This window comes from Ammodytes marinus, assembly GCF_949987685.1.
Source record: "Ammodytes marinus genome assembly, chromosome: 8".
Lineage (NCBI taxonomy): Eukaryota > Metazoa > Chordata > Actinopteri > Uranoscopiformes > Ammodytidae > Ammodytes > Ammodytes marinus.
In genome coordinates, this window is record NC_137212.1 from 29,932,758 (window position 1) to 29,958,599 (window position 25,842).

Below are 25,842 nucleotides of genomic sequence, written 5' to 3' on the forward strand. Positions count from 1 at the left end.
ATCCTCACACACACCCAGGAATTATTTATCACGCCTCACTATCTGTTACCACATACACACATCAAAAACCCTTTATTTCACTGTCCTATTCCTCCTCCTCCTCTTTCTCTCCATCTGGTGCCTCTCTGTATTTTTAAACTAGAAAGAGATAAAAGCTCCTCTACCCCACCTGCTCTCCGGCAACAGGGGCCGCACGCTGCAAAAGATGCACTGAGACGAACCGCACGTTTCACAAAGTCAGATTTATAACTTCTTAAGACGTTTATAATGCCACCTGGAATCAAATGTAATAACTATTTTAATAACCACAATAAAAAAAGCCCACAATCGCCCACAAGCAGCCTCTTTTTGATTACACACAGCTGATGGAAATATTAAAACTAAATGTACGCATAAGGAAAATGACACTAGAGGAGATGAGGTGTAGCCACATCACGTCCAATTGTGTATCATAAAGCCGGAGCTAATCAACTAAACCCTGTTCCCTAGTGACCAGATTATTTGTCAAAACGTTTTTTTTTTGTTTTTTAATATATACTGTAGCTTAAGACACGACATTTCTTTAAAACATTTTTATTTTCAAGTTGGACGCTAGTTGTGTTAAGGCCAGGACACACCGGCCCGATAATCGGCCATCGGACATGGTCGGAGAGTCTGGAGGAGGCGGGGACACAAATCTGTTTGGTGTGTTCGGTGACGTCGGCCGTCGTAGATGTCGTCGGGCTTTTTTTCATGTTCAATCGGTGTCGGGCAGTCTTTCAGTCGGAGTAATTTGATTGGTGGAGGGCTAGCGAATCAGTGAAGCCCGTAAGTGAGGCGAGTAGCACAAACAGCTGACAACAGTATCGCATCGCTAGCCATTGTTTTAATGTGTTTGTTTGTTTCGTTCAGCGAGTACTCACATGCATCAACCCTTCTTGACTGCTCGACACCATGCTCGACACTCTCTGCTAAAAATGGTGCTCTTTATGGTCCATAGATATAAATACGTATTTATATCTGAAGCCCCTATCTCACTGGGCTGCGACTGTTTGCGACCAGTTGGAGACACAAAATTGCGACAAAATGTGCCAATTTGCGACAATTTTCACTTGCAGTCTCACTGAGTTGGTTCCTCACGACACGTTTGCGAATGTCTTTGCCGGAAGGTCGCATTTATGTCTCACGAACGTCTGGCGAGTGTCGCACGAATGGAATGTCAGTCTCCTTTTTGTCTCAAATCAGTCGCAATTTAGTTTCATATGTTGCCAAACCCTCGCAAAGTTGTCTCACACTTCTCGCACTTTCTGACTCGCGGAGACTAAATTGAGAAGGGTTTGCGACGCGTGCGACACACCTGCGACGACTCTGAGACTATTTTGAGACTGATTTGTCGCACACTTTTTTTGAACATGTTCAAAATTCATGCGACAAGACTGCGCGGCTCTGCGACTCATGCGAGGAAATTGAGACCTCCGCGAACGTTTGGAGACAGTTTAGAGACTCGTTTGCGAATGCAGTCTCCAACTTGTCGCAAACAGTCGCAGCCCAGTGAGATAGGGGCTTAAGTTTAAGGTCTAGAGAGCTGTCCCATCATTTCCGGCTTCCGTATTTTTTTGGGCCACAATACAGATTAGCGCCGCCTGCTGTTATGGAGACATTACGTCCCGCGCAAGCGCAGAGCGTACGGAAAGTCAGTAGTCGGCTCGGTGTGTTCTTGGCACTTTTTTGGTTGTGACGGGCAGACTGGAGCTGCCTGAAACGGCAGATTCCATTTTCGGGCGACGGTCGGTAGTCGGACCGGTGTGTCCTGGCCTTTAAAATACTTCTGCTTTTGTCCAGAGGCACATCTAGAATCAACACAAAACTGAAAGCCCCTCGTAGCTATACCTTAACCTCCTTTAATAATACAAAATACAGCACATAGCAAACATTAGTTGATGGTTTAAGCAATTTGATCATTCCTTTATCAAATGTATTCAATCTTGTGTTTATTGGAATGGACCAATGGACAGGTTATTTCAAGTCTAGTTCAAGATCTTTGAAATAGGTGTACAGAGTAGCTTAAAACCATACTTGAGTAAGAGTAGAGATTCCTTACTAGAAAAATTACTCTTTTACAAGTTACAAATCACCTATTATTACAAAACTACTTGAGTAAAAGCAGTATGGGTAAATGGGATGATGCTATGTCGCACCATTTTTCCATCTCAACCACCGATTGTGCAAAGTTGCCGCAAAGGTGCAGCTAACATGCCAATAGAGTGGGTCTGAATTGAATTGATGGATGGGGACACAGAGATAGGGGCACAATGAGGGAGACAGAGTGATGGAGAAACAGACAGAGGCTCCGGGCAGGTAGAAGAATCAGTCATGTCTCTCAGGTCATAATCCGTCCATTAGTCTCAGAAAGGAAAGCGTGACCACTCAATCTAGGCCTCTAATGGGACTCTGCTTACCTGCTTAAACGGAGCCGCTCAAGCTAAGGCACTGAGAAATTGCCTTAGCGGTAACTACAATGAATGAGACTTGAGGCTGTCTCCATTTCTTTCAGTCTGTGTTATACAGTATATACATATTTATTTCATCTCAAGCTTAAAAAATTCATTCTGTACACTTATTTTATTATTCTAAATCCAAAATGTATGCTGCAGTGCGCATGGATCCGATATTTTACTGATATTATATTCATAAACCCTCACTCTCTTTGAAAACTCCTGGTTACAACGTTTTCTCGGTGCTTAGCTTTAGAAATGATTTGATATGTCATTCCCCTGGCTTAAATTACATCAGACCCTGCTGGCTGGCTGTCTGTATAAATATACATTTTGCCCAACATTTCACTGTAGGCCTTCTGCCATAAAATATTTACAATCCTGATGAATTATATATACTGTAGCCCTAAATATACCTAAAATATGATACTAATCTTTTAGTGGACATTTACATTTGTGCAGTTAGGCCTACAGTATATCTACAGTAAACTTTACCACATCATTTATGTTTCAGTTATTAAAGTTGTTAAGTATGAACCCTTGAGGGGGTTAACCTGCTGTAGATTTCTAAGGACCTGTGTGTGTGTGTGTGTGTGTGTGTGTGTGTGTGTGTCACCTGCAGTGAAGTCTCCTCGGGTCAACATGGGGATCTGGAGGAAATGTCACTGTTCAGACTGTCAAATCTGGCTTAAAAACTGTCAAGGCTGTCCTGCGTCTCGGTCATATTTGTGTTTCTCTTGTCATTGGTAACAGCTTGTATTCTGCCTCATATCGTTATCGTGTTGTTATCCAGATGGCGGTTTCGAGTTTTTGAGAGTATGCCCTTTTTGCAGCTTAGATGGATTTTTGATTGTGTGCTTGCTTGATTTTTTTATGTTTTCCTGTTCTTAGGTCTGTCTATTAAAAAAGATCTGCAGATAACATCCAGTATATAACACATTATCACCACAATCACTACCTTAATATCATCATCAAATCAAATCAAGCTTTATTTATATAGCACTTTCATTTATGTTGCGCTCGTTATTTTTGGCATTTTTTAGTCCTTTTATAATCAAATAGGCTACATACCGGTAAGAAACTGCAGATGGGCTTCTCAGTAGCCTATGTAGCCTGAACAAGACGTAAGTGATTATGCTGAGCAGAAGAGAGATGGCTGTGAAGATCCAGAACCTTATCAATATGAACCAGGATACACTGAGGAGCTATAAGTGTGGTGGAGACGAGACGGTGTGGATCAGGTCCCCCCTCTGGCAGCATCTGAAGCCCTCCTGCATCCACACTATTCACTATTCATATTTTAATGTAGTATTACCATGTAAACATCTGGTCAATGATTGACTCCTTTGTGATTTTCTCTACCTACGACATCTATTGCAGTATGTCCGTCCTGGGAGAGGGATCCCTTACTCTGTCAATTCTCCATGATGTTCCTAAATTTTTTAATCCCGATAAAGGGTTTTTTACTGGAGTTTTTTCTCAGCCGAACTAAGGGTCTAAGGGCAGGGTGTCATACTGTATGGAATGTAAAGCCCACTGAGGCAAATGTTTATTTGTCATATTGGGCGATACAAATAAAACTGATTTGATAAAAAAAATATATATATTTGGGAGTGGGCGAGGACAGGTCGCAGGCTGCAGCAAAGTCATTGGTTTTCTGTGGTCAGGTTGACCAGCCCCACACCGACACCGCTTGTGACTCCCCTCAGTTCACCTGCCTCAGCCTCTCTCCTCTCTCCTCTCCCGCTCCACTTCATCATTAGTTTCTTCTCTGTGTTTCTGGTTCAAATCCATACAGTTCTGGATCTTCGCAGTAATCTCTCTTCTGCTCCGCAAAATCACCGCTGTTTTGTTGACTAGAAGCCGATCTGCGGTAGTATGCGCATGCACAATGAGCCGTTTCCTGCCGGTATGCAGAGCCATGTAAAGAGAGAGTCGCATCAACTCTCTCTCTCTCTCTCTCTCTGCCGGTATTTATTTGACTCTAAAATGACACAACGTGCCAAAAATAATGAGCGCAATATAACGTGGTCAATAAACGAGTCACAACAAGCACACAGGAGCGTTTAGGGATGTTGTAAAGGTTATCTACTTGATGCCAGCAGAGGCAGGCTATTGCTCCCCTTAGCTACCTGCTAGCTGGAGCTAAGCTAACCCGGATGAGCAACCTATGCCCCTAACTTCATCAAAATGCATGCACAGTTCAGGGAACTTATTCAATGAAGTGGCAAAGCTAGGCTAAGCTAAGCTAGGCTGTGTCCGGATCGCCACCGCTATTATTATCCAGCAGCCTGAGTTTATCTCCACACATTATTTCTGTCTACAGTAACGTGACTTCACACACTGTGTATGTGTGAGCGCGAGGGCGAGATCAACCGGCACATCAGAATATACACATCACAATTGACGCTGCCTTCAGGCACCCCTCTTTCATTCCGGAATGTGTAGCGCTGTATAAATTGGCACACTGATGCACCAGAATGCCGGCTCTGCTTGGTTCTGTGTAAATAACACAGAACCAAGCAGAGCCGGCATATTGGCGCACTGTTGTTCCGTCAATATGCCACAATCTCTGTGTAAAAGGGGCTAGCGTTACCTTTGAGTTTGTTTTGAACGTCCAGGGCAATGTCCAGAGGGTAGAATGGCAGCACAGGATCATTGACCAGACGGAGAATGGCTTCTGCTGTCATCTGTAGAAACACAAGCCAAAAGAAATGAATGGGGTTTTATATGATTCGATCCACGTTCTTTCCAGCAGCTCTCTTTATAGAATTTGGGAGCTGAGAGCACAAACAGCACAAACAGTCTTAAGTCTTCATTTCAAGTGTGAAGGCAAATTTACATCATCTGTAGAATTGTAATACGCCAACGCTTTATACAGCATAGGCTACTTTTATTTTGACAAACTTAAAGGCAATGCTTTAGTATAGCACATCCTGCCTGATTGATTTTATTAGCTTACTTAAAAAATCTCTTCAACAGAAAAATCTATTTTGTATTCTCTTCGTCCGCTTTCTAAATGTTATTCTTATGTTAATATTTCTGCCTTGCCTTTGTCTGTCTTGTTTGCTTTTATTGCTACTAGAGTCTGCCCTTATATGGCCCTTTTCTGACTGTATCCAGGTTAAATGCTTTTAATGTGAAGCTGCAGCTGTAGGAAATGCTCAGTTTGCATTGGCAGTAGCACTGCACACTACAGATAGTGTGTACCGGTGGTGACACAAGTTTATCATTATACTATCGATCTGAACATACGCATTGTATGTCCGTGGGCAATGCAAAAATCAAAGGAATCATCGATGCTTGGCAGTTTAGGCATGACAGGCCTCCATGGCTGGAATACACACAGGGGGAAACCCTGTTTAACAGCAACAGGGAAATATAAGAATACGAAGATGTCTATTTATTTGTCGTATTCCTGATTATTCACCCCACCTTTATATGTTGGTCGTTTTTCTTCTTCTACCAACTGGTGTCTATGCAGAAGATGCACATTTTGAATTGCTACTCGAGTTTTCTTTTTCCCCACCTGCCTTCTTAAAGGACATAACTCATATTCAGCAGCACAATGAATTGACAACAATTTTTTTAAATAAATGTGTACGTGTGTTCCGTAGCAACAATAACAAAACATCATGTCCATTTATATGCCTCCACTTTTCCGCCTCCTGTCTGCCTGCAACACCTTTCAGTTATGTGCCTCCAGATGCTGATTGGTACTTAGGAAGATGAAGTAATTCAATCAGTCAGTTCATGTTGTGTATTGTCCTCCCTTCCCCTCCCCGCCATCGCAGGCCTCAGATCAGATCTTATTATGCTCTACTACACACATTTAGATTGGAAATTGAGAGAGTCTGAGAGTTGTTTTTTAAACGCTTTTCATACTGATTACAAAACAGCTGTCAGGTGAAAGAAAAACAGAAGTAGTAGTTGGGACACCTTTGGCTGCAGTGTGAGCAAACATTAGTTGATATCCGTAGCTTGTTGCTGGCACCTCACACTGACAAGCATCATCCAAATCACAGTGTGTGTCTGTGGCTCTGCTCTCACTCTGAAGTGTGTGTCATGGTAATGCAAACAGTGCCACTGATTCAGCCTCTCTCAGCATGTAGACAGAACTCGACATGGCTTTCCACTTGTATGAAATCACTGCAGCTCACTGTTCCAACCAGCTCCAATATGTCTAAAGTTACACAGCTGGGATCGTTGATGTAATTTGATCCTCTTATTCCACACACCTAGATTGTATCATTATCACAGGAAATATGCCCCTCACTGTTTCAAGAAAATTGTATTACTACAGTCTTAGTGCAACACTGTAGTATAATTGAAGGAACCAAACTACATCAGACAGGCATGATTTAACAGCAACGTTCAATTACACACAACAAAGATTACATTTGCACGTCTATTCTCAAAAAATAGTAGTACGCACACAGACCAAAACCAACTTAGTGAGATCCATCATCCCTCTTTCATACCTATGTGTACGTCCAGCGTAAAGTTGAGGGAGGAGCTGGAGACACGCCAGAGTATGAGCATGAGATGCTTTTACTCAACTTCAATCAAACGCAATGCAGTGACGTTTTCTTGATTTGCTGGTGTTATGTCTTTTCACATGTGTTTTCTTAAGTGACAAACTCAGTCATTTGTGAGGAACTCGGGGCAGAGCCGCTGCTCCTTTGCGTAGAAAGAAGCCAGTTGAGGTGGTTCGGGCTTCTGGTAAGGATGCCCCCTGGGCGCATCCCTAGGGAGGTGCTTCAGGAGCGTCCAGCTGGAAGCAGGCCTCAGGAAAGACCCAGGACCATGGTGAAGAGATTATATCTTCAAACTGGCCTGGGAACTTCTTGGGATCCCCCATTCAGAGCCGGTTTATGTGGCCTGGGAAGGAGAAGTTTGGGGTCTCCTGCTGTAGCTGCTGGTTGAAGATGATGATCCATATCAATATTTGAATCATAATAATATTGTAGGATGCATATTGTTACACATCATTTTTTTCTGGAGTCTTTTTTCGAGTGGCATACAGAGTGTAGACATGCCATATGCTATCATTTTTAAACATTTATTATTTTTTTGCCATTTATGCATCCTGTGCATGTTGCTGGATTCCCATTATGTAATAATTGTGCTTAAAGTGATTTTGCTCTATAGTCAAAGTACGGAGGAGTAAGTAAAGGTTTGCATGTGTATGTGTGTGTGTTATGGCTGACCTGCTTCATTGCTGGCCAGTAAGCCTCAAGTCTGTCTCCAGTTGGGCAGATTATTGGATGATAACGTCAGTACAGTTCATCCACTCAGTGATACACACACACACACACCCACACACACACACACACACACACACACACACACACACACACACACACACACACACACACACACACACACACACACACACACACACACACACACACACACACACACACACACACACACACACACACACACACACACACACACACAAACAGACCCTCTAGGCCTCACAGGTTGAGTGTGTTGGAGGTCAGTCTGACAAAGACTGGACTGAGAATGAAAGGCAGACGGCCAGCAGCCTCACTGCAGGGTCAGGTCAGAAACACAGCCACAACACTCACTCAAGCATCTCATATTCATAGATGCTACATTTAGCTTGTACATCACTATATCATTACAGATGAATGTGCACAGTAATATTTTGGATTAATCGTCTTTAGCAAAATGATGACAGGGTGCAGATGTACACTACTAAGACTTCTTGTTAATAATGTGTTAACATATATTTTCCTTTGGAAGATAATGGTGTCATCTTCCTGTTATTTTGTGCTGAATTAATCTCCTTTCATGCATTAAAGGAGAAGTCAAAGTGATTTGGTCCTTTAAGCTAACTTCCTGTCAGTGACTAGCAGTCAGCAGTCCCCTTCCTCGTCCCTACATCACCACATGAACACACAGCCGTCTTCATCAGATAGTGCCGCGATGGAGAGCAGTGAGTCATCGTTCACGGGCAAAGAGACCCGCCTCTTTATAGCGCTCTGTCTCCTGATTGGATAAAAACGAGCAGAACAAAAAATATCACTTCCTTATCTTTTAAATGTAACCAACAAAATTGTTCCTAAACCCAGCAAAAAGGCAGAGCTTGTAATATGTAGTAGAGGCAGATGGAATTACCGGCCTGGGCACGATTGCTCCATCATCCATACGTCATCACGTCGTAATACGATACATACGTCATCACCAAGCGTACTCGCTGCCGGAATTAGTAGAACAACAATGGAGAACAACAGTAGTCGCGGATTGTCCCAAACACCTCCGAATTTGTGTGGGTCTTATCCAGCTGCGACTGAATACTGTCGCCGGCCCAAATTTCTAGCAAACTTTCCACTTTGCGATCGCACCGGAACCCATTCGTGAACCTCTTGCCGCCATTGTTTACAATTATTGTGGGGAACGTCATCCAGCTCAGGTTGCGTATCCGTGCGTGTGCGCGTGTCATCTCATTAGCATCTGTGCCGTTCTCTCTGGCACACCTCTCCCAAGTGTGCCGTGGCCAAGGGGGTGTTCTGTGCTGGAATACGGATGGCGTGGTCACACTAGCCAAATGTTCTATACTTTAGTATGCAAATTAGCTCGAGCACGGAACAGCGGCCCTCGAGTGAGTGCGCCCTAAAAGGACATTCATGTTTAAGACATTTGTCAGGTGGCCGCGAGCCAGACTGGATGCTAGATGTCTGATTTGTTTCTTAATGTGCCAAACAATTCTTTTAAAATTGGATTGTAGACATGGCCGGTCATACATTCACAAGCTCTAAACTGCGTCTTGGCTTTTTCATCATGACTGACGAAGGCCACTGAATTTGACTTAAGGCGAGACACTGAAGGCAAAAACATTGTTTTTCAAGCACTGGTCAATTTTGAGATAATTATCTATTTTGCTTCCATAACATGTCTCCTTTCATAATGGTATAAATATAAGATTCAAAATGTACACTTAGGTGTTTATTTGATTAAACCTTCTCTGTTTGCGTCTTTTACGACCATCGTTAACAGCCATTTTTTTTTTCAATACTCTGAACCGGGGCCGGTGGCAGCCAGGGGCCTTATGTGCGCCCTGCCCACCCAATCAAAAGTGAAGAAAATTTATTTTTAATTTTTTCAGCCAATTAAAATGTGTGTCTTTACTATACCAGGACCATTCCTAGCTTTTGATTGGGTGGGCAAGGCGACAGCCCGCCTCCAATTGTGATAAACATTTTACTCTTTTCACCGGCCGTGTCTCACCTTAACGGACCTGGAAATATAATACTGAATAACCTTCCACATTGGATTGGATTGGGTTTTGCAATAATAGCTTCTTAAATGTTCCAAGTGGTTTAAAACACAACACTGCAAATGTTAAAAGTGATTTTGTTTAAAGATTTGAAGACCTTAAGTAACACTGTTTTGCTAGTGTTTGTGAAATGGCCTAACAGTGTAGAGATATGTTGAGCACCTCGCTGCGCTGTTGTCACTGCCACTGAAATCAATCTGGCAGGGGGAAAGATCAGAGCATTGATTTGAGGCCCGGTGAGTAATACTACTGCAGAAAGCATACGTCAAAAGCCTGTAATGTGCCGCGACAGAAAAGGCTGTTGATTTCTTATTTATGGCCTTATTTCTGGATCATCTCTTTCCAAGGCAGAGGAGAGAGAGAGAGAGAGAGAGAGAGACAGAGACAGAGACAGAGTGAGGGAGAGCGAGAGAGATAATAATGGAAGAAGAAAGGCAGAAAAGAGGCTGTGACTAACATAAAGTAAAAGACAAACCAAACTAAAGAGGCATGACTGTTGGAGTGGAAGGGGGAAAAAAACTAGCAGAGCCGTCTCCTCTCATGCAGTGTAAGAATGAAAAAGTTAAGGTCTTCACTATATCTTTGAGTTTTGAGGCCAACTAAAACTCTTTGCTTCTAAGGAAAACTGCCAACATTTGATCCGACTTATTCATTTTTGTTGAGATAACTTGTCATTCATATGTAATGTAACTTTAAGTTTTGAGTTCTACATACTAAGAATTATATAAAAAAAAAATAATAATAATACCAAGACGTTTAAGTGAAAAGTTGTCTCAACTCAATATATATATATTCAATGTTTGAATCAACATTTCGACCAACTTTGTTTTGCTTCTTAATATGTAGAACTCAGAATGTGCCGTTGCTATACTGTCCATATGAAGAAACATCATCACATATGAATGGTAAGTTATCTCAAGTGAAAATCACGAGTTGGCTACAATGTAGGTAGTTTCCCTTAAAAGTTTTAGTTGTCGGCAATACTCAAACTACTCAAACTTATACATTTTCATTTGTACAGCGTGTTGCCTCCCTCTGCCTCCTGGCCTGTCTTGACCCCCCCCCCCCCATTGCCTCTCGTGACCTAACATTTTAGATTTTACATTATAATGAAATCACTAGCATCCGTCTATTATATACAGTATACATAATATAGATATATAGCAGGGACCAAACCGCTTTCAGCTGCTATCGCTGTTGATGGGAATTTGCCTGGAATAGATGAAGGACAAGTGAAGATACGTTTTTATTTATATATTCATCATGCTATGGGCCATATGTCATGACCACAGCTTATTGACTGACCCTTTGGTCAGATGTCAAGACACAGGGCGAGCCCCACGCTCTGGAACAGCCCTTCTACACACTGGGTTGATCGATATTATGCAAATGCAACACAAACCTAGTGGTGTGGGCAGAGCAGCCCTTTAGAGATATGTCTATCTATCTATCTATCTATCTATCTATCTATCTATCTATCTATCTATCTATCTATCTATCTATCTATCTATCTATCTATCTATCTATCTATCTGTCTGTCTGTCTGTCTGTCTGTCTGTCTGTCTGTCTGTCTGTCTGTCTGTCTCTCTGTAGATTCTGCGGCACGGCTGATAAGCAACAACAGCTTTGTCCATTCCTGACTGTTGCTAAGTGTTGATGACACTGAGATTTAAATCTTTACATTGCATTTAGGTCCACCATAAATCCACCAAATACCTTAAGTCAACATAAACTATAATACACCCTCTGTAAAAAGAAATATCCACAGGATACACATCTCAAATGTCACTTTAGCATTTGTTGGACTGGAACATGTTGTTACATATATTTTAATATGTTGACTTTATGAAGAAATTCTCTCTCAGTTAACCTTTGCCAATACAATGTAGTGTATTGTTTGTGCTCCATATCATGACATCATGTGTTCATGTCAATACAAAGGACAGTCTGAAAAAACAACAGTTTTGATTGGGACCCAATTTTGTACGAAATGATGAAACAGTTGATTTTGGTGTTTGCTGTTAGACAACTCTTTAAGCGTGACCTATTCTGCTCATCTGATTTTTCTTAACTGAAAATGTTGTTGACAGGGCGCAAAGTCATTTTAAAGGAATAATGTGCTTTTGGACCTGAGCCCTGCAGGTTGCTTTGGTTGGCTCTGCACCGCTCTGAACGGCTAGCCTGGTCCTACCAGACCACCGTACTTCATTTAATTTGTACAGAAGGTCTGGAATCGCTCAATTGACAAACGTTAACTCACTTGAAGGCGGGTGCGGTTTAAAACTATTGAATCCGCCCAGTGCCACTCTGGATCTGCCAACCAATCGCACAACGTTTGGTCGTGACGTATGTCATGGACCGGCTTCTGAGACACTCCCTCTGTTCGCTGATTGGAACAAAAATCTGTCCGGAGAAAACCTAAGAACATACCGTAGACCCAGACTGACTACTGAAGGGAAATTAAAATTGAGCGGAAGTACGTAGGCGGGCGGTGCCAGGCTACTGAACGGCAGCTTTCAGAAGGTTATTTCTAACTCTGGCTCAAAGTGATTTAACAATGATCCTTCTCTATACAGTATGTTCATGCAGCAGCAGACACAGGGCTGCGTGTGTGTTCACGTCACATAAGACATGGGCTGTGTCTTGATTCAGAGACCACACACTTGGTAGGACGCAGTCTCGCGGTCTATGAAGGCTATAGCCTATGAAGGCCGATTTTAAGGCCGGTTTTAAGGCCAACGAGCCTTGTTAAATGAGACGGTCTCCGCAGGTCTCGGTTTACGAGCATTTCCGGTTTACGTAACAAGCCGTTACCTTGCGTGACGACTCGCCGCTCCTGTGCTGCCTAGCAACCCTGATTGCTGCCAACGGAGACAGCCCTGTCAACGGAGGAAAAAAGAAAAATAAGTTGTCTACCAGACGAAAAGAAAAAAAAGTACAAGAAAAAAAGAAAGGAAGATAAAAGTTAAGAAGATGGAGCAACACGTTGCTGTTTTGTTATTTCTTATTTTATTTTATGCCATCTCTGAAAAAAACGCAATGAATCTTGGGATATGTTGGGCCGCGAAGGATCCATCTGATGCAGCCTTCAAAACCGTGAAACGAAGGCTGCATTTCACGACCGCATATGAGGAGCCTTGCAAGGAGCCTTGCAAACGGGACAGCCTTTGCGCGCCGCTATGACGCAATCGGTCTTCAAATGCAGCCTTCGTAGGCTGCAATACCCATGCAATACCTGAATCAAGACACAGCCATGTTCTCTCAACATCAATATGAGGCAATTAAGAGCCTGTCTCTTTAAGCCCCGCCTTCCATAAAGCCCAGTCTGCTCTGATTGGCCCTGAATCTAACTGCCGGTTTGAATCTAAGGGCGCACTCACACTAGGCAAAGTTGCCCTGTTCCATGCTTAGGTATGATGCCTAGTGTGGCCTAGTGTGAGTGCGCCCTAACTGCCAGTTAGATTCAGGGATATCTGGGGGTGTTTTTGTGGGGCGTGTCATGTGTTCAAAAACTAAAAATGAATGTTTAATAATAGTTGATCTTTAATGTCTGAATGGAAGTGTTATGGAAACGTGCAGAGGAGACTGAAAATACCAGAAACACAGCAAAGGTTCTTAAGTTCCTGAAAAGGTTTCTCCAGGGGTAAAAAAAAAGAAAAGTTGCTGTTGCTTTCAACTGTATGACAAGCCTTTGCAGATACTGTCTTTTGTCTTTTCAAGATTGACAGAATAAAAAAAGAAGGGCAACAAATACATCTGATTAAAAAAAAACACCCACGTGATCTTCAACGTCAGAGAAAATCAATAAATTATGAATTTAGAAAAACTACCACACAAATGAGAATTCAGAAATTTAAACTGGTGATTGACAGACACAACTGTACAGCTTAGGACAAGCGTATAGCCATGTTTGAGTGGTGAGTAGGCTACTTCAAACAGCAGAGGGCTCTCCTGTGACATAGCTACCTTAGCTTTGCTCTCTCTATCTCCCCTCATGCATACTGAGATGCATCGGTGTTACTCTCTCAGTGACGCACACACTGACACAACAGCCTCTCAGCCAACTCCTAGTCCTAATCAGACTGGAAGAGCATCATTTGCCAACATAAATACATGCAATGTATAGACACCTAGAGCGGGTAGCATTACAGTAACACACACGCACACACACACACACACACACACACACACACACACACACACACACACACACACACACACACACACACACACACACACACACACACACACACACACACACACACACACTCAGTTCCGAAGACATTACATAGACTCACATACATTTCCTGGAGACTTGCCCTAACCATAACCACATCTTGCCTAACCCTTACCTTAACCCTAAGTATAGCCAGGTCGTCACCCTACAATTTCATTATTACGTTATTGAGACTTCAATTTTTTCAAAACTGAAAAATGTCCCCACAACATGATTCATACCAGACCCTCCCCCACCACTCCCCCCCCACACACGCAAACACGCAAACACACGCACATACACATCACAAGATGCACAAATCTCCTAAGGCACACAGACGAAGCAAGGCGAGAAAAAAGGTAAAGAGGATGGTCAGGCAGTGTAGGTGATGGAGATAATTTTCCTGAGTGAAGTGGTAATTCTGTGGGAGTTTGCGATCTCATTTGCCCGCCTGCCTCTCCTCCCCCGAGCAGGGCCGGCGGTAGCCAGGGGCCAGGGTGGGCTGTGCCCACCCAATCCAAAAAAAAATATATATATATAGGGGAGAACGGGGTAATCTGAGCTAGGGCTGGGCGATATGGACCAAATCTTATATCACGATATAGGTAATTCTATATCACGATATGGATATATATCACGGTATAGTATTTTTCCTTTAAATTCAATGGATTACAATAACCATACTGAACTTTAATCACATTAGATTATTTTCATTTTTTGCTTGGAACTTAAATTTCCATACAAAAGAAAAACTGGTGCAACATACCACACCAGTCTGGCTTTAGTCAGTCAGCGCAAAATAAAAATGACAGCATCAACATTTTCCAATTGATAGTAGCCTACATCAAAATAATGAAAGACTTGAATTTTCTTGCAGTATTTGCTCATCTTCATTTAAAAAAGCTGTCAACATTAACTAGTGAGCAAATGTCTGGTAATACTTTCACTCCAGCTTCAACACAAATAATATTTTCAAGTTTGACATGTTTTAAAGTTACATAAAACCAGCCTTGCTGGCTGTCTCCAACAATAACAGCACGGGGGTGAAGCCCCGAGTAGGCTAAAGATGTAATTATTAGCTAGCTAGCTCACGAGAGCTAACCCATGTAGTTTGCGGCTTAAAACAAGCCAACTCTGCGTCACAGCAACAGCACGCTGAAGCAGCAAGCAAGTTTCCTTTGCCCGATGACATTTTTGACCGTTAAAAGCTGCTCTGCCACCGTGACACAGAGTTGGTTTGTTAACTTTAGTGACGGCGCACCGAAGCTAGACCACGGCTGTGTCTTGATTCAGGGGTTACAGCCTTGGTAGGACGCAGTCTCGCGGTCTATGAAGGCTATAGCCTATGAAGGCCGATTTTAAGGCCGGTTTTAAGGCCAACGAGCCTTGTTAAATGAGACGGTCTCCGCAGGTCTCGGTTTACGAGCATTTCCGGTTTACGTAACAAGCCGTTACCTTGCGTGACGACTCGCCGCTCCTGTGCTGCCTAGCAACCCTGATTGCTGCCAACGGAGACAGCCCTGTCAACGGAGGAAAAAAGAAAAATAAGTTGTCTACCAGACGAAAAGAAAAAAAAGTACAAGAAAAAAAGAAAGGAAGATGAAAGTTAAGAAGATGGAGCAACACGTTGCTGTTTTGTTATTTCTTATTTTATTTTATGCCATCTCTGAAAAAAACGCAATGAATCTTGGGATATGTTGGGCCGCGAAGGATCCATCTGATGCAGCCTTCAAAACCGTGAAACGAAGGCTGCATTTCACGACCGCATATGAGGAGCCTTGCAAGGAGCCTTGCAAACGGGACAGCCTTTGCGCGCCGCTATGACGCAATCGGTCTTCAAATGCAGCCTTCGTAGTACGACTGCCAGGGTGCCCCCCCCAATTTTTTTTTTATTTATTTTTTTTGTTTGTTTGTGTGTTTGATATCAACATCATATTATGTAAATGTGAATTATCATACAATAAAAGGAATGCAATGTTTTGGTAGAAAAATATGTCCCGTAAAAGAAAAAGAGCACCAAGCCCAACCCAGAGGACCCTGCATAACATTTTATTTCAAATTTGTATTTATTTTTTAGATATTTTTTTGCATTTTTATGCTTTATTGACAGTGTAGAGACAGAGCTGAAATGGACATACTGTATATAGAGAGGGGAGTGACATGCAGAGAACGACCGCGTGCTGGAATCAAACCCGGGTCCGCTGCTGGGGGGGACGCCCCACCAACCGAGCCAAGGGGCGCCCCCTCAAATATATTTATATATCTATGGAAAATCCATGTGTCTTTCTTCAATAGCTTCTAATTCATCCGACCCAGTGTCTCCAAATGATTTGTTCACACAAAATTCCTCAGGTTTAGCCTCTTAATTTTACCCCCGGACCCCCCTAGCAGGGTCGTGACCTCGGCTGGCTACTATTTTCACCCAGCTGGACATCGAAGGCAATAGTGGAAAGACTATATATCTATATAGTGTGTATAGTATATAGCTCTGGACTACCACCATCCAGGTTGCCCAGTCCCAAAGCTTTCTCTTCAATCAGCTCAGGCTGCCTACAGTTAATACTGCGATAAAAAATAAAGATACATTATATTGTATATAATGTATAATATGTTATATATGTTATAACATGCAAGAATCAAATCTCCCACACAGCAACACTCAAAGTTTATTTGCATATTGTGTTCTACACAATTCACAGTAAATGTGCCAAAAAGAAGATGCAAAGATCTTACAAGGGCAAAAAATGCTCGCGCGGTCTGCGTGCGCTCACATCTTCGGTCTCTCTGCCCAGTGTGCCCACCTAAAATTTCTACAGGCCCACCCTAATCTAACTGTCTAGAGCCGGGCCTGCCCCCGAGGCACGCCAATGGAGAGATGGAGAGATTCTCCTCTGATTCAGGACGCCCAGTTCTCAGGGCCCAAATAGGCTTCATGAATAAACCATAAACTATGTAGTTAAGTTATGTAACGACAGCACATGAATAGATGCAGCGTGGTAAAAAGTACAGTTTAGGAGCGGGAGCTTTTTTTCTCTTTTTAAGTTGTGCTCAAGTGCATACACATAAACATTGCAGTGCACATGCGTATATGGCATCCACAGCGACATAACACTTTCTCCAAATATATTTTCAAACTGTATGCAATGCTGCTATCATTGATTAAGGTGAGACACTGCAGGCAAACACGTTGTCAATGTACCAGTCGATTTTGAGATCGTTTGCTTCCTTAAGATGTTTTCTTTCATACCGGTTAAAATAAAAGGCTCGAATGGCACATTTAGGTCTTTATTTCACTAAACCTTGTCTGTTTGTTTCTCCTATAAAACCATCTTTACCTGCATTTACCTCAACATTTGTTTTCTTTCAAATGCAGAACCAACAATCTCATCTTCTAAAGCACGTATATCAAGGAAACTTTCCATAATCATTCTTAGCACCATTCTGAAGGTTATTACAGAAGGGCTTGTTCATATGTTGTTAATTGTCTGATATAGGATACATTCTTTCTTATAAACATGTCGAACATGCATTTTTAAGACCTGTACATAGTAGTTTTCTATTTATAAACGGAAAAAATGCGGTATTCAAAAACTGTTCCGAAAAAATTAGGACTTTAATACGTTTTTAAAATTAAATAAAGATTTTAACAATGGCTTCATCCAACATCTAGATTTTTTTAATGCACATTTACGCACAATTAGTTAGATATTGTCTAATTTGCAAATTAATTCAAACATTTCTGAAAATAAAATGTAACACAAATAAATAATTGATTTAATATCAGTAATCAGCTGGCATAGTTTTGTGATGATATCTTTACACCATTCACCTACAGGTTCTCACCTTAATGTTATGTGAGGCTAGCCTGGCACCGCACCGCCCGCCTACATACTTCCGCTCAATTTTCATTTCCCTTCAGTAGTCAGTCTGGGCCTGCGGTATATTCTTAGGTTTTCTCCGGACAGATTTTTGCCGGTCCAATCAGCGAACACAGGGAGTGGCTCAGAAGCCGGCGCATGACATAGTCACGACCAAACGTTATACGATTGGTTGGCAGATCCAGAGTGGCACTGGGCAGATCCAATAGTTTTTAACTTCAAAAGACACCCGCCTTCAAGTGAGTTAACGTTTGTCAATTTAGCGATTCCAGACCTTCTGTACAAATTAAATTAAGTACAATGGTCTGGTAGAACCAGAATATGAGGCCATACTACAGTAAACACCCTGATTTGAACACACACTACTGTATGTGTATCTAACAGGTCCCCAATTTTTTTTCCATTTTTAGGTGTGAATGTGTGCAATTCTTAGGTCTCTTGCTCTGTTGTCCATCTCCAGTGGCTCTCTGTTTCTTTGACAAAACCTTACTAAATGGAAAAGGACACAAGTGAAATATTAACTTTTTATTTTCATATAAAATAGTCTTGAGTATTCCTTCCATTTTCCTATTCTAAAAATTTGTATTTTGCCTGAACTCAATTACGCTGGCTAGCATAGATGTATTAATAAAGGGCTAGTTTAGAGTCTTCCTAGGTATGCGTTCAACACAGTCTCACTCCGAAGTCGTCGAAAAGCTCCGCTTGGTCAGGGGCTTTTGGCGTCAGCTGCTATCGCAAAAGGGTACCCGTGTGCTTCTTCATTCCATGCAGGGGGTTTTCAACTCATTTCAATGTAATCCCTCCACGGCATATATGAAGCCCTGGGAAAGCGCATATTAACCTGATGGCATCACAGAGACGCTATGAGCATGGACCTGAAATCATGAAGTATTCTCTTCACTGTCCGTGTTTACATTAACGGTGATTTAACAGTGAAATCTGTGACATTAGGATACTAAACACAACTGGACTGCCCGTTACCGGAGCGACCATTCAGCTTAATAATAATAATAGGCTAGCCTCGACCTATTTTTTGTAATTTATTTACCCCTCGGATTATGTTTGGTTGAAACCTATCCCAGATATGTTAAATGTCAACACATTATATAATCATAAAAACACGGGACGAGATATTAACTGTCCGTTGTGCCAATAGATGGTATTGATGCTCACACATGAGGTTTGCCTTGATGTTGAGTGACGTGGGAACTGATATGGGACAGATGTAAATTTCGGGACACATCCTCAGTAGTGTACCTTCGAATCAGTGGGTGTTTCGGCCTTTCATCACTAGACACCCTCATCAAAGGTGGCCAGCTACAGGGTGATCAAGCCTGTGCTTGTGTCCCATGCCCAATCATAATAAATGTCATGGTTGTTGGAAAAGCCCACGGGACTATGCAAGGCAGGGGGGTCCTCTTCCCTGAGTCAGGCCTAGAGCTGACCGCATACCTTGTTCACCCTCCCCCTGGAGGGTTCTGACCTGGGTTCTCAAGTGGGGGTGGGGATGATTGAGCATGTCATGTTGCTGTTTTATGAGCCCAGCAAGGGTCCTTCCGCTTGATCCAGATCCACTGGCTGCTTCTTTCGGCCGCTTCAGAGACTGATCTTATTGTCTGTCGCAGAGCCTGTCCATGGATGCCAAGGTCTTTCAGCAACCTGATTGTGGAAGAAGCCACAAAACCTCTACAACCCACTTCAACCGGATAGATTTTCGGATTCCATCCTCGTTGCTGCGCGTTTGCTGCCAGTTCTGTGTAGCGCAGTTTCTTGCGCTCATAGGCCTCTTCAGTTGAATTCTCCCATGGGACTGTGAGCTCTATGATGTTGACAGACTTCAGTGACGGGGACCAGAGTACCAAGTCTGGCCTAAGGGTGGTGGCTGCAATCTCAGATGGAAAGATTAGTTGCTGGCCAATATCAACTAGCATCTTCCAATCCCGGGCCTTGGCTAGCTGCCCAGCTTCTGGTTTGGAAGGGGGATGGTTGTGCTTTTTCTGTCCCTCTCGGATGAATGATGGTGCCGTAATATAATTGGTTGCTCTCAGGGGCAGGGAGTTTGTGGTATTCCTTTTGCTCTCCAGAGCTGCTGCCAGATTCTTGAGGACCTGGTTGTGTCTCCAGGTGTAGCGGCCTTGTGAGAGGCTGGTCTTACATCCGACCAAGATGTGTTTGAGAGTCGCTGGGGTTGGGCAGAGGGCACAGGTTGGGTCCTCGCCATACCACTGGTTGAGGTTTTTTGGAGATGGGAGCACATCATAGGTGGCTCTGATGATGAAGCTGATGTTGCTTGCCTCCATTTCCCAGAGCTCCCTCCAGCTGATCTTTCTCCTCTCTAGGCCTTCCCACCTCATCCATTGTCCCTGCTTGACAAGAGAGACGGCCTTCACACTTCTTTTAGACTCCTCCTCCTCTACCACCATTTTCCTCCTCTCTGACGTTGAGGGCTTACTTGCTGCAAGGCCAAAGTCTCCTCTTCCCAGCTGGACATGCCCCACAATGTCGCTGTGCTTCAGGGCTGATGTCCATTTCCGTCCAGTTAACAGGTTTGGTACAGCATTGCTGATGGTCTGGTCTCTGGAGTCCTTCAAAGTCATATGGAGTCTCACTTTAGAGCACTTGTACTCTTCAGTAAGGCTTGTGATAGGCAGTTCAAGGACCCCTTTGTCATAGAGGTTGATGTTAGTAAGACAGCGTGGGAGGCAAGCCATTTCTTCACAAATTAAGTCGTAAAGTCTATATATTTACCTCTCGGGGAACGTTTGATTGTATGTTAATAGTCCTACGATTGATATCAACATAGGGCAATTTCAGTCACAAAGAGGAGAAATGAGCTGCTGACGGGGGAACATAGTTGGTGACGGGAGACGGGCGATTTATTTTTATTTTTATATCCAACTATTGTCAGAGCGGGAGGTGTGCGTTGTCTGGGCGGCTGCCTGAACTACATAACGCTGCAGGAAATGATCTGTTCATATTTTACTTCATTCATTCATTGGTTAAGCCTACATCGGGTCCCATGTCCATGGTCCCATGCCATGATGAGGTCGGCGATCGACGTTCTGACATGATGGCCCTGCCCCCTTTGTGGGGAAAACAAACCGCACGGGCAAAGTTGTGGTCCAAAACAGCACAAAGAAAACGATCAGAGGTCAATTTGTTAAAATCTGACCAACAGACACAATGTCACGTTCCTAAACAACAACTCCGCCAGCTTTAAATGTTAAACTACTGAACTGCACAGCGCTGCAAGAGCTGTTCTCGTGATTCAAACTAGTGACGTCAGACACACGCCCCTCTACAAACCAATCAATGTTGAGGAATGTCACGTGACGCGAAACGAGCCTATAGCGGCAGCCCTGAGCTACGAAGAGCATATATCGTTGTGAGATGATCATTGTTGTTTTTGAGAAATGAAACACAATCGTCACTCAGTAAATGTGCACGATGTAGTTTGATGGTTAACACGAATAGGGTGTTGTAGATGGCTATTACAGTTAAATAAACAGGAAAACTACAACCATAATCCCACTTTGCTTGTCTTTTTACCTCTGTATAACCTTGTGGATTAAATTACTTTTATTTTCTTCATTATTTTACATAAAATTACCTTTGAAGTAAGATATCATTCACAACTTTTTTTTATATATATCTCACCTGCACAATATGTTGCCTTTTAAAAATGTCTTTATATTTTATATGTATTATATATGTTTTTTGTTATTTTTATTGTATTTGTTGTTTATCTAATCAAAAGCATGGTGGTGAATTGTAGGTGTGTTTAAATGTAAAATTGTACAATCTTCACACTAACAAAAGTTACTCACAACATTGACACCTTTCCAGCAATGTATTCAGTTGGTGTTCTTTACCACAAAGTTTCTGATCAATTTGAATTTCCCAATATGGAAAATTAAGCTTTTTGTTTGCTCATTTGTTTTCTTGTGGAAATAGTAAACCAAAAGGTGTGTCCTTCAGAGATTACAATACAGAGCCTATATGCATAATCTAAAATCCAGATAGGCGTTGTTTAAATATACCTGCATGGAGGGATGGACTTATAGATGGATAATGTACTTTATTGCTTGTGCATTATCATTCTCTCTGCGACCAACTATATGGGCTTGAAGAGGTTAACAAGGATTTGCTCATGAAGTACAGTCTGCTCTGTCCCTCCATGTCTCTTAAGACACTTCACCCACCTTGCCTCGTGTGAATGTGTATGACGCCGTAGGCGCTGAATGCCAGCCACGCTTCCGTCAGTCTGCCCCAGGGCAGCTGTGGGTACTATGGTAGTTTACCACCACCAGTATGACTGTGTGTGAATGAATGGAACCTGGAACCCTGTAAAGCGTCTTTGAGTGCCTTGAAAAGCGCTATATAAATCCAATCCATTATGCACAACCCCCATGTTACATTTGCAGTCTGTTGTTTAATTAAATGCCCAGGTTTCTGTAGCCCTCCATCACCTCAACCTCTTCTCCCAGAATGGAGATTCAGCCTAGTCCTCCTGGTCCTCCCAAAATCCATATCCATCTTAGCCTGGAAATCCAGACCCTGATATATTGAACGATAGAGGGTCTGGCCACGATCAATAGTAATTTCCAACTCAAGGGGCGGCTCCTACTCGTGCATTTCAAATGCCACTGCACGCAGTTGGATATCACTACAACCAATCAGAGCGATGCACAAGGCGACGTAAGCCCCTTTCGTTTAGCGAACAGCTGTTAAACTGTTAAATTAAACGTTTGACGTTGTCGGTCGGCAAAATAGAACATTCCACTTACTTGCTAATGAAAGATTTGAGTGCCGTCTTCCAAATCGTTAAGGGTCGAGGCCAAAGCAGTCTCAAACTCACACAACATATCCGCAGCCATCTCTGATGTTTACTATCACGGCTTCGACGTCGCATGCACGTCACTGTCGTCATCCGGTTACGTCCTCCCCAGAGTACCATATAAGGGGCTCTGGCGCGCCCGCCAGATTTCTGGCTTTCTTGATAAGCTTCAACGGAGCGTGTCCAGACCAACACGAGCAGCAAATTTAATTTGCCAGCGCCTAGTGGCAGGTCTGGGAATGCCAGGCTATATCCATCTCCCAACCTTGGTTACATTTAAGAGGAGGGTGTAGCTCCTACCATGCCATAACACTACTGTCCACCTCTTCCCTGTCCCTGTACACTGTCCCGTGAACTGCATACAGAACCAAAACACCCTGCATCTGCTGAATCATCTGAATATTTCATTAAAATAGGCCCATGTGAAAGTGACACGTGCTAATTGAGGGATGTGAAATACAAAGGCAGTTTGAACAAAAGAGGCTAGAGTCATTGGAAACACTATTATAGAGAGATCTTAACCTTATCATGCAGATTAAATCAGGGCGCTGTCAAGGCTTCCTCTCCCAATGCCACACCACAGGTCCAGCGCGATACACAGGCAGAATGTCGCTGCCCGTATGAAAAGAACAAGAATACTAATAGTAGAATACTCTAATAAGAATCTCTTATCAATATATCATGCCAAGTGTGTGGTGGAAACCCGCCGTCAAGACCACTTACCATTAAGACAGGGGACAATATACTGAGTCAACTGCATATGCAGAAAATAATAAACACTGCCACACCACACCGCAAACACTGATCAAGCACTGTTCATAAGACTGCCTAAAATTCTACCTTTTAAGGTCAAAATCATGAATAAAGCAATCTTTAAACTACTCCCATTTGAGTAACTGGCCTACTCCTTCAATATGCACCTAGTTTTATATTATTTGTAGGCTATGCACAATTTATAGCAACATTTCATATCATTAACTAAAAGAAAACAACCAAATCCCTGTCATGTATGTCAGGGTACAAGATGTGACACACACACACACACACACACACACACACACACACAACACACACACACACACACACACACACACACACACACACACACACACACACACACACACACACACACACACACACACACACACACACACACACACACGTTGTAGAGTACTGCTTTAGTAAGTTCAAGACGCCTATACAGTGACATTTTAAACTGTACATTTAATTTAATTATTTTATAATTTTATATATAATCCGCCACATATTTGATTAGAAACTTTAAATTATACAACCAGACAGGCTATAAAACTATTTTTTCTTACAGAAATAGAGTCACTAAAATAGTGGGTATAGGCTACAATGATACATGCTTTAAGGATAAGGGTATAGGCCTATACAGAATGTGTTCAATTTAAGTTATTTTATTTATTTTTTGGTAATGCAGCATGTCTCTGTAAGTGGTTCCATTATTCCTAAAGGCCCTTATGATGTTTCTGTGTGGAAACGGGGACGTTTCGGAGGAGGGGAATAATGTAACCTACTTCCTGTTGAGTGCTTTTATTATGAAGGGGCAGAACGGAAGTGTCAGCCGTGTGAATGTGTCTGACTCCGACTTGGTTTTACGGCGGAGGCCCTGAATTGTAAATGGAATGCGCCCTGAATGCGGCAGACACTCTGATAGGAGTCGAACGGGTCCACCCAGCCCTAAAGGATGATGGGAAATGTAGGATTACATAGCAACGGTGGTAAATATGTCGGCAAACCACCATAATAACTAACCAAATCAGACACTTCCAATGACCAAATATAATGATATTCTGGGAGGTTGTGCCCGCTGGCGAGGCACTCCGGAATCGCCCCAACGGAGTGTCTCGCCAGCGGGCACAACCTCCCATGGCCAACCTGGAAGACTCTCAACAGGCTACGAGTGGAGCAGGGGAGATGCAAATCACTTCTGAAAGCATGGGGCTAACAGCCAGAAGACAGATGCAGCTGTGGAGCAGTACAAACAATGCCCCACCTACTGCAGTGTGATCACGCCCCCCAGTGCAGCCCCCAGGACCTGGCTGGGCCGACCCCATCGGCTGTGGCCTGCGCCGGATACTGGCAGAACAACATCTAAAGATTGCAACGGACTCGAAGAAGAAGAATGATATTCTGATGTATTTCTCGCTAGAAATGTTTTCAAAACATATGTTTATGCACTCGCTAGATGAAGTGTGACCTATTTGTGTCACCATGGCAACCCTTGACAACAAAAATGTGCTCTGTGAAAAGAAAAAATCTGAAAAAAGATTGGAGGGAGTGCTTGTCAGCTGTGTGTGTATGTGCTATCTTTGATTTTGCCCCGTTTATCAACACACATGTACCGCACATTTCTTGAGAATGATCAGACTTCAGACAGATCATATGAATTCGCAGCGCTGTGTAGGAGTTGAGGCAGCCGTTCAAGCAGCCGCCCAGACAATTCACACCTCCCGCTCTGACAACAGTTGGATATAGAAATAAAAATAAATCGCCCGTCTCCCGTCATCAACCCCCGCTCCTATGTTCCCCGGGGGCCATCATGTCAGAACGTCGATCGCCGACCTCATCATGGCATGGGCCCCGATGTAGGCTTAACCAGTGAATGAATGTAGTAAAATATGAACAGATCATTTCCTGCAGCGTTGTGTAGTTCAGGCAGCCGCCCAGAAAACGCACACCTCCCGCTCTGACAACAGTTGGATATAAAAATAAAAATAAATCGCCCGTCTCCCGTCACCAACTATGTTCCCCCGTCAGCAGCTCATTTCTCCTCTTTGTGACTGAAATTGCCCTGTGTTGATATAAATCGTAGGACTATTAACATACAATCAAACGTTCCCCGAGAGGTAAATATGACTTAATGACAATAATGTGTTGACATTTAACATATCTGGGATAGGTTTCAACCAAACATAATCCGAGGGGTAAATAAATGACAAAAAATAGGTTGAGGCTAGCCTATTATTACTATTATTATTATTATTATTAAGCTGAATGGTCGCTCCGGTAACGGGCAGTCCAGTTGTGTTTAGTATCCTAATGTCACAGATTTCACTGTTAAATCACCGTTAATGTAAACACGGACAGTGAAGAGAATACTT

General features: G+C 42.8%; 1 protein-coding gene across 1 annotated transcript in view; it reads right to left on the reverse strand.

Annotated features, from left to right (window-relative positions):
* Positions 1-25,842, reverse strand: part of naaladl2 (N-acetylated alpha-linked acidic dipeptidase like 2) — a gene marked incomplete at both ends in the record, with an annotated part of 343,065 nt that overhangs the window by 17,642 nt on the left and 299,581 nt on the right. Inside the window, one exon of the mRNA XM_080032883.1 lies at positions 5,071-5,164. Within this exon, the coding sequence (XP_079889009.1) occupies positions 5,071-5,164 (94 nt within the window). The remainder of the gene's footprint in view (positions 1-5,070; positions 5,165-25,842) is intronic.